The sequence below is a fragment of the Porites lutea genome, chromosome 14 (assembly GCF_958299795.1).
Source record: "Porites lutea chromosome 14, jaPorLute2.1, whole genome shotgun sequence".
Taxonomy (NCBI): domain Eukaryota; kingdom Metazoa; phylum Cnidaria; class Anthozoa; order Scleractinia; family Poritidae; genus Porites; species Porites lutea.
Window position 1 is genome coordinate 1,442,724 of NC_133214.1, and position 10,193 is coordinate 1,452,916.

The following is a 10,193-nucleotide window of genomic DNA, read 5'->3' on the forward strand; positions in this document are numbered from 1 at the left end:
GCTGCCGGCCCACGGGGAAGCAACTTTTTGTGTGTGGCTGATTTCCCAAGGTGAAAATTGCCTCACGAAATTTCCATGGATACGTCAAAAAGAACAAAAGAATTACCCATGACAGTTCCCGAGGTAAGTACTATGGGTTACTAAAAACCCAAAGCGGCTCAGCCAATCATGAGAAAGTGAAATCTACAAAACAGTAGAAATCACGTGTTGTTTACGTGCTGTGCTTGTCTTGGCGCCAAATCTTACGCGAAAACTAAACTCAAAGTTCGAAAATTCAGTAGGATTTTGCGCACTACTGTGAATGTTTATCAGGTTTTTAAATTAAGCACCTAATTAATCACCTCATGATTGGCTCAGCCAATCATGAGAAAGTGAAATCTACAAAACAGTAGAAATCACGTGTTGTTTACGTGCTGTGCTTGTCTTGGCGCCAAATCCTACGCGAAAACTAAACTCAAAGTTCGAAAATTCAGTAGGATTTTGCGCACTACTGTGAATGTTTTTCAGGTTTTTAAATTAAGCACCTAAAAACACTCGCAAGTTTTTTGAAATCTGTGGCAAAGAATTCTTTTCTTATGAAGTCGTTGAAACCATTTTAGTAAATCCGTTCTTTTGACTTCTGGAGCGAGAATCGGCAAGAATTTTCTTTTCTTTTAAGCGCTAATGAAGTCGACGTCTTCCTTTTTAAGCCTCTTGCAAACGGACGCAACATTGTTGGCCAACAACTCCCAACATTGTTGGATGTTAAATGTTGCATCCGTTTGCACACCCTGTTGCACAAGTTGTTGGATGTTGTTGCGTGTTGTTGCGCAAAGTTTGAAACCGGTCAAACTTTTCAGCCAACAACTCCCAGCATTTCTTTTGTTCCGTGATCGCTGAAGCGTAGCGCAACAATGTTGGATCCGTTTGCACAGCTCTTCCAACATTGTTGGGGCCACGCACGCACATTACGCATGGTTTGCAAAGACTTATGGGTTGTATCCACCCCATGATGCACTAGTAGGTCCCAACATTGTTGGGAGTTGTTGCATCCGTTTGCACACCACTGCCAACACGCACGCAACAACTCCCAACATTGTTGCGCCAACAATGTTGGGAGTTGTTGCGTCCGTTTGCAAGCAGCCTTAGTCTCCAAATTAAAGACTGAATCACTCTTGCCAAACTTAATTTATGTGGCGGTTTTATTAAAGGATAAAAATGGTCGAAACCGGTTACGATTTATGTCAGTCTTCAATGTTTACAACGACGTTTCCCGCCATGAAAGTGATCAAAACCCAGAGCGACCCAACACATGCTATTTCCCCGTGGGGAGCCTTGGGGGAGAGGTCTAGTGTGACTGCACCTAATGACGGTTTATAATGTACCTTGAATGTTCTAAGCTAGACGTGCCTTTCGAAGTAGCCTGCGAACCGCAGACGTATTTCCGGTCGTTGCTTCTCGGGTTTTTCTCGGCGGGTGAAACTGGAGCCGAAGAAAACCGGACGCTCTCGCAGGCTACTTTCGAAGTCGCTGCACTTTTTGATCTGCATTACCAAATATCTCAAAAAAAGAGATAAATAAAAGCAATGAATAATTACTTTTCTTGCGACTCTTAGCGGGGCGCTGCTAATCACTGAATCTAAATCAATATTAAATTAATCCGAATCAATTCAAATCATGCAAATCATTTATTCCCCCGTCGAGTTTTATTCACATGTCTCGACTCTCGACCTTATGGAAACAAACATTGCATCATAGAACTTTAAAAATTTTTTTTTTGTTGTTGTTGAACAAAGTGCAATGGTTGTAATTTTTCTGTCTGTGGATAAATTTAGAACATTCAGGTTTCTGATCATGAGTCTGTTACCAGCTGCCGGTACATACCCTGTAGTCGAGCCTTTTTATCAGAAAATGAAAATCATAGTGGGTGGTTTTTTAGAACCGCTGGAATAGAAGACGGAAATTAGTTTTATCATATGAGCTGATAAGATAAACTTGCCACGCAACGAGATTTCCAAAGTTAGCCGACTTCTAGCTTGGACAAGTTTAATCATTAAACAAACTTTTGCCGCTGGCGTCTTTCCTTGACAGAATCTAGCGGCAAGCCGAGATGATATTTTAAAAGCCATTTCTTTCCGGGGTTCGCTTTACTTCAAGAGGCCACGTTCATTATTGGCGGAATTGAAAGTATTTTTGAACACGGATTTATTGTTTGGCGTTTCCACTTGTTGTCGTCGCGTGACCTCAGAGTATTCTGCAACGTCATCACTTCTAATTAGAAAGCAGCTGAAGGCTGCAGATATTGGCCGGCTTGACCGGTGTGAAAGAAAAGAAGGGAAACTAGATTTTTTAATACAGTTGCGGATCACACAAGTCACATCAAGAGCTTAGCCATGCCAGCCAGATGTCAGATTTTGCTTGTACTGTTTCTATACTGCAACAGTGTTTTTCCAAAAGGTAAGATAGCTTTGTTTTGCTTGTAAAAATAGTGGACGGATATTTTTAAGATTATTAGCGAGCTAATTGCTGAATAGTCAAGATCGAGTGTTTAATCGAGGGAAGTTGAGGAAATCCTCTCGTGATAATTGTTTCTTTTTCCTTTTATCATCAACTGCATTCTCCTGAACTGTTCATTTTTTGATGAAACAATAGTTGTGTTTAACTAATACATAAACAAGAATATAAGAAACTGTCGTAACATCGAAACGACTTTTTGATGTACATGTCGTCACGACACTTTTACGAGGGCAGCAGAAAAATAAAGTCAAAGAAACTGGTAGAGACTACCATGGAACTCAAATAAGAACTGAGCGTAGAAAATTAAACGTACTGCGTTTTTCCTTGACGCAACTAAATTATATAACTTGAAGATACTTAAAAAAATTTGAGACACGGTTGTGGTAAAAAAACGAAGTTATTACCAAAACTAATTTGTATAGAGTACCATTCAATTACCGTTCTTGTTACTTTCAAAAATACAGTAGCCCGGAAAAAGCTGCTTTTGTAAATTTGAAGGAACAGAAAGATTTTATTCTCGAGGCAAAAAGAGAGTATGGAAAATCATGTGCTCGTAAGCAGGATGAGTATGAACATGCCCGCGAATGATCCTGTAGAAAAATGAAAAATATGTGAAATCTAGTTAGTGGAGAGTGTTATGGAGCAGCTTTTTAAAAATGGACATGACAAACGGCAACGAAGTCGAATGTTCTTGGTTCGAAGTTCCATGTCCAGGAATTAACAGCACAATAACAGGTCATGATATGAGAATTTTGAAATCCGCACTGAGACACAGCATGGAATATTTTGAAATAAGCATTTTCAATACGTGGTACCAGTTGGAGGTCTTCAGTTGATTAAATGAACTTTGACCGTGAGTCAACAAAACCCAACTGGGGGAATTTCTAAAAATATTTGTCCCTGTAAGCATCTTTCAATTTTTGTTTATCAACAAACGAGTTTCGACTTAGCTCAAGGTTAATCTTTACTCGGCAAGGAGTCGTGCATGTGTTATTTGTGCTCTAACGTAACATTTCCTTCACGTAATAAGTCTTTAAATCCTAATCATTTTTTTTTTGCAGAATTAGCAAATTCCAATCAACTATCATTTGTTTCTTTGCGTAATATCGTTTTTTTTAATTGGGAGATATTCCCTCAGCGGACATGTAATGGCACGCGAAAACAGACACGCGTTGTTGAAAAGATACATTGTATTCTTTGTTTTAGTGTTAAGTGTTGATAATCACGAAAAGAAAAATAGCAGTCTTACCGAGTGTTACGCGTATTTGCTCCGCGCTCCGCTCGCTTAATATATTAACTTAAACTCAATTTTTTGGTTGAAAGCCTCAGAATTTAGGTAAGACTTTGAAATGAATTGCTTTTAGCTGCAACTTTAAATAGACCATTACCGTATAATCCTCATCTTGAAATTATCCGGAAATACTGCAATTTTATTTTAAGACGTTTAATCTTGAGAATAAATTGTTCGCGAAACATCTCAAGTACGTGCGGTTATGAGATTTGTTGTTGGTATGATTGGCTTTACCATTGTCTTCTTGGAACTTAATAACCTACTCCTTGAGATATCAAACACTTATACCAAGCCCTCTGAAAAAAGATAGGGGAGAGTGGTTAAAGTTTTATCTTTCATAATTAAGATAGCGCGGTTAAAGCTCCTACCCCTCCCCTAAGCCAACATTTTGCCCTAAGTGAGAAGTAAGTGATATTGTTGGCTTAGGGGAGGGGTAGGTGGGCAGTTTCCCAGAAGCGTACGTATAATGATCCTTTTTTGCTACAATGACCTCACTCATAAATTGGCGCTTGCGTGGCTCGCTTCGCTCGCCCAAATGGAGAGCTTTCTCGCAGGCTAAGAAATCACAAGAGACTCGGCTGTGTTGCTCAGGCACACGTATGACTCCCCTCTCTTTCTCTCAGTGTTGAGGGGTAAGGAGGCAAAAAATCAGTATGCGCCCCCGGCATCAATTATGACCGGGAACTGCGTCTATTGAAGGTAGAAAGTCCTGCAGAGAAGCGAAACATAGAAAAGAATTGATCATGCGCGTTATCGACTCGAATAGACACAAATCTGATTTCTTCTTTTTTATATTCCAGTTCAATCTAGCATTCACTGCTCAGATTCAGGTAACCCGTCAAACGGACGACGAAGCCCGCCTTCAAATGAAAGTAATGAATATCCACAAGGCAGCGTGATACAGTACAATTGTATCCGCGGCTTTGTCCTGCACGGACAAACGAGACGTACGTGTTTAGAGAACGGGCAGTGGAGTGAAGCGCCTCCGAAATGTCTCGGTAACTACTGTTTCATCTTACAAGGAAAGGATCAAGCGTTAAACAGTCTAAATTCGAACTATGTTAGCCATCAAAGCTGACTCCCTTTCCGTCCCTTAGGCTCGATTACCAGCTTTGATGCGCCCGCGTTTCTTCCCTGTCTGGTTGGGGTGGGAGGGGTGGGAGGGGTGGGGGCGGGGGTCAAAAACCGGACTTCTCAAACGGCTGGAAATACGGCGAGCGTAGACCCTCTCATACCATTTCAGATTTCTTATAGGGTGTTGTAGGTCCAGTTTGCTTTAATGCAAGACCTATATATATGTAACTCACGATCAGCACTAAAATCCGAAATATATATGCATAAAAAACAGAAAAAAGTAGGGTAAATCGTCGCTGTATGTCGTGCTGACGATAATGCAAGGGACGCTATCGCTAAGGATCCCAGGAAAGGAACAACCAGGCAGCAGCTAAGCTCACTTTCATTGAAAAAAGGCAAATGTCAAGACGAAACCACAAAAAAGTGACTTTAACTCGCGGGAAAACCAAAACCTTCAATTTCCCGTTATTTGGCCGCAGCCCGCTAGCACTGTTCAGTATGGTTTGCTTCCTCGCCTCTGAAGTTTCAACCTGAGCTTTCGATTCTTTATTGAGAACGGTCAGGAGCCCAATCTCAGTTCAGAAAGAACTAAAATTAATGTGTTTCATTACCGTCAGCTCTTCCAAAATTTCTCAAGACACCAAGCAATACCACAGTTAAAGAATCACAAGATGTTGTTCTTTCCTGTTCAACTTCGTCCCCGGATACACAGATCACGTGGTTTAAGGATGGGGAACAACTCACCGGAGACAGAATTGCTTTCTTCAAAGGACGTTTATTGATTGTATCGGTAGAACTTGGTGACAGAGGGTTGTATGCGTGCAGGGCAACCAACGACGCAGGATTCCAAGTGGCACAGGCTTACCTGCGGGTATTAAGAGGGCTTGACGAAGGTTGGTATCACCAAACCTTTTCTTCACGCCAGAGGCGCCGTCTCGTAAACAAATAAATTATAACTTTTTTAGCGTCCAAGGATCGATCCCCCCTATTCTCTTAAAGTTTACAGTTGGACAAAACGTGAGGGGAATATTTGTTTAGCGGGGGCAGCACTCGAGTAACATTCCATTCTGTCCGCGATCTGCGTCATATAGCAAATGTTTTCATGTGCGGGAAGAGCAATTGCTATCGCGCGAAAACATGTCGCGGCTTCTAACGTACCCGGAAGAACCTTGTAATGTAGAATGTATTGATCTGCTCATTTATCTGTGGTAAGAATAATCATCTTCAGGTACCGTCTGGTTTTTTTAGTTTTTTTTAATTAGTTTTTAAAGAACACCACGCGAGGGGAACGCGCGAATTGGAGAGGAAGCCTCCTCTCCCGGGTCTTTCATGTGCGCGCGTTTCCTCGATATCGTTGTTTCCTTTTCGCTCTGAAAAGGAGAGCCTGCTACGCGGTTTAACCATCATCTTAAGCTCGTCATGACCGCTCAGTATTTTCGGCGAAATTTTTACACCATAAGCTGACAGCATCGACTAAATTAAACTCCACCAATCACAAACTCATTCGCAAATTTTACCTATTTTTTGTTAGTTTGTGGCCGACCCATTATCCCACCTCACGGTCGAGGCAAGATCGTTGGTGGAAAAAAGGTTTTGGCGGGTTCAAATCCATGGCAGGTTAGTCTATGGCGCATGCGTGAGAAACGGCATTTCTGCGGTGGATCTCTTGTGTCAGATAGATGGGTGGTGACCGCTGCTCATTGTGTGGCTAGAGGTAAGAATTTGGAAAAGAAAATATCATAAATATACAGCAGCTTGTTTAGCGATCGCTTTCCTCCCGAGCGCATGACGCGTGTGAAGCGCGCCACGTATTTTCTCACGTCTTTTACGCCTTAAGCTGGAAAGGAAGTAAATCATGATCAAGGACCTTATATCAACATTCGTATTATTTATGCTGTTCTTCATACATATCGTATCGTAATCACTACTTGGTTATATTGAAATAGAAGTTGGATAATAAGGACAAATTAGGTTTTGGTCCACTAACATGGCTTAAACGCAAAAGGGCGCAGACTTCGATGATTGTCAAACGTTGGACAAGTTGTCACAGGGCTAAAAGTGTAGATCTTAAAGTCATTATTCTGTCCCTTTTTCAAGTGTCAAAAACTGGAGAGTGTTGCGCAATTATCACACTCATGTCCAATAATCACCAAGAAGACTTAGTTATTATTCTCTACCGCGCCACTTGCCCCCACATTTCTTCCCTTATCTTCGTGTTGACTTTGAAACGACGTCACCCACATGAAAGCATTTAATGAACCGAGAGTGTGTGTGTTTGGATCGCACGTGCGACCTAAGAGAGGGCAAAAGGTGATGGGAAGAGTGAGAGTCTCCCCTCTTTCTTCCCTTGCCCTTCCCTTAAGCTCGCTTCCGACTCTCTCTGAGAGACGACGATGGACAAGTCAGATATCTAATCAACTAATGCCGTTCAACAGGTATTACAGTCAACGATTTCGAGGTACGACTTGGGAAAGTGTTTACCCACAAGCGAGAACGTCGTAGGGAACAAATCATACGCCCGGACAGAATTATCATTCATAGCAAGTTTATCGCCGCAGACTATGATTCGGATATCGCACTTATCCATCTTAGCAGGAAGGTTGTTTACACTGATTACGTCAAACCGATCTGCCTTCCATTGAAAATACGGGACTCTGATAGGATTCTACTGAAGCCAGGGAACATTGGGGTGATCACAGGTAGGTGCATATTAGGCTCCACATTATGCTCCGACTAGGACCTTAAATAAGGTTCCAATTACAGCCCCAAATGCTCCTTCAATCAATAGTTTAACTCTTATTCGCTCTTCTGGACTTCAGTATTTTTACAAAAAAACAACATTTACCTGCAACTAATACGTACTATAATCCGTAACATAGGTTGGGGCGGAAAAGGACACGGAAGACGACTCGTTAAACGCATGCGCAAAGCAATCGCGCCAGTTGTGAAGCAAACCACGTGTAAAAAGTCACACAGATACAAAGTCACAAGAAACATGTTTTGCGCTGGACATTTCAATGGGACACTTGGTGACTCCTGTACTGGAGACTCTGGAGGTCCGCTAACCATCGAAAACCGCGGGCGCTGGGTGCTGGCGGGAATCATTTCCTGGGGAGATGGCTGCGGAGGGATTGGAAAGTATAGTGTTTACACTCGAGTGTCGATATATTCTCGCTGGATTAGGAGACATATTAATGGGGAGGATTAAACAAGAGAGAGAGAGAGATTTTATAGGGAAGGGACACACCTTATTCGAAGCTTTTAAACAGTTGTGCTGGCTGATCAAGTGATGCGCTATCCGGCGATGTTCCCGTCCGTGAAGAACTTTCTGTAAAGGTGTGGTGTACAAAAACTGACGGACCATCGCAGTATAAAACAGTCTAAGTTATGAAGATATTGTATAAAGCAGCAATAGTTTTGGTAGAGTGTATTTATTCCCTCTGAACGCTTTAGATCGTCAAGGAATTCCAGTATCATGATACGCCTTATCGTTAGGGCCCGTGTGTCCCTTTAGAAATCCAGACGAAGTTAATCGTTTAAAATCGATATCGGAAATCAATCGATATCATCGATATTAATCGATACAATCCTCTGATTATTATCGATTGATATCGGAAATCGATAGAAATCGAAGTCACAGTAAAAAAAATTTATTGATTATTATCGACTAACAAAATCGATAACAATCGATAGGAGTCAATAAAGAATCATTATCGATTTCTATCGGAAAATCATCAATATTAATCGAAATCACAACTTTTTCCTTTATCGAATTCTATCGATGAACATTTCGGAAATCGACCCTCATCGATGATTGATATCGATTACTTTCGATTAATATCGATTATTGGTTTATCGATTAACTACGTTTGGAGAAATGAACCAGAAGGGAGATAGCTCTTTTCTTCAGCGAGATTTAAAAATACTAGTATTTACGAAGGTTGACAACATAGAAATTATGTTGCAATATTTACACGAAACTGCTCATATGGAAAATTTATTTGCAAAAAAAACTAGAAAACGCATTCAAAAAACAAATATTTAGTGAACTGCCAAATGATACTTTGTTCATACTTTGTGTTATTTTAACCATACCGAGCGAAATTAGCGAGCGCGCGAGGAGAAGAGACGCGTTTCACCTTCCTCGCGGGTGGCCACCAAAGGCGGATACCTTTTTCAGGCTTTAATTAAATTAAGGGGTAGGGAAATCTGTCATTTATGGGCGGAGCCTCCCCTTTAACATTTGGGGTACCACCCCCCCCCCCCCCCGGTCAAAGATGCATTCTGAGTAACGCTTGAAACATTTTGCGTCATGTAATTTAAAAGTCTTGACAGAAAGAAGAGCATAATTATTGTAAGTTGTGTAACATGAAAATTACATGACTGGTCCTAGGCAATATAAGGGTTAAGTTAAAACTCTGAAGAGACGTTTAACACGTAGGAAGAAAGTTTATTTCAAAATTTAATGTTTAATGCAGTAAATTATTACCATCAATAAAAAGGAAACACGTTGAAAATATCTGGAGGGTTTTTTGCTTAGTCGATGCATTAATAGTCTGCTTCACAACCGTTTTTGTCACGCAACCTTCCTCACCACAAAAGAGGAGGAACCTTGAGGTGAGGAACACTGCATGACAGCACAAAAGGGGAACGTTGCGTGACGACACAAAGGGGGAGAGACGTTGCGTGACAACACAAAGAGACTAATACATTAATGCCAAATTACGCTTTTACCGCGGTTTACCGTTTATGTTCAATTCAGTGGAATTTCAACAACTATTTTAGTCCACACATAATTAGCTTCTTTTCTAACAAATTATGCAAATTTCTCTTGATTGACAGTAGTGAATACATCACGCTGGTGAGGATCGTACGTACTTGAAAAAAGGGTGCGTTTATATTTGTGCCCAGCAAGTACCATACTAGGGCACCGTGCCAGGGAACCATGTCTGAACAATGCCTTACCGTAAATCCTCCATCAAGCCCACTTGGGTGGAGGAGGGCTTAATAGAAAGGAAAGGGGGGGGGGGGGGGGGGGCTTGTTACTTAATTTAGAAAAGACAATGGTATCAGTTTTCCCTAAAGACCTAGAAATCAAAGTGGATAAGCTCAAGTACAAGAAGGTTGGAGGTCATGCAGCCGATGATAAAAAACAAATCCAAACTTCCAGTTGGTAAATTAACTATGCCACATCATATTAAATTCTGCAAGCAGAATACTGCAATGCTGATCGTACTACGTGAAAATTAACTCTGCAAGACATCAACACGACACCGAAATAACTCAAAACAGAGCAGGATTGTAGCCATAGACAGCTGTTTTGCCTGCTTTG

At 41.2% G+C, this 10,193-nt stretch overlaps 1 protein-coding gene across 2 annotated transcripts; it reads left to right on the forward strand.

Annotated features, from left to right (window-relative positions):
• The first annotated feature begins 2,262 nt into the window (after positions 1–2,262).
• Positions 2,263–9,380, forward strand: LOC140924339 (chymotrypsinogen B-like). 2 transcript variants are annotated; one of them, XM_073374369.1, is made up of 6 exons: positions 2,264–2,436; positions 4,588–4,785; positions 5,479–5,754; positions 6,393–6,575; positions 7,297–7,560; positions 7,741–9,380. In XM_073374369.1, the coding sequence occupies exons 1-6, from the start codon at positions 2,373–2,375 to the stop codon at positions 8,067–8,069; spliced, it is 1,314 nt and encodes a 437-aa protein (XP_073230470.1). In that variant the 5' UTR covers positions 2,264–2,372; the 3' UTR covers positions 8,070–9,380. The 2 variants fall into 2 exon arrangements, with proteins under 2 accessions (XP_073230471.1, XP_073230470.1); XM_073374370.1 differs by lacking the exon at positions 4,588–4,785 and having other exon boundaries at positions 2,263–2,436.
• The last annotated feature ends 813 nt before the right edge of the window (positions 9,381–10,193 follow it).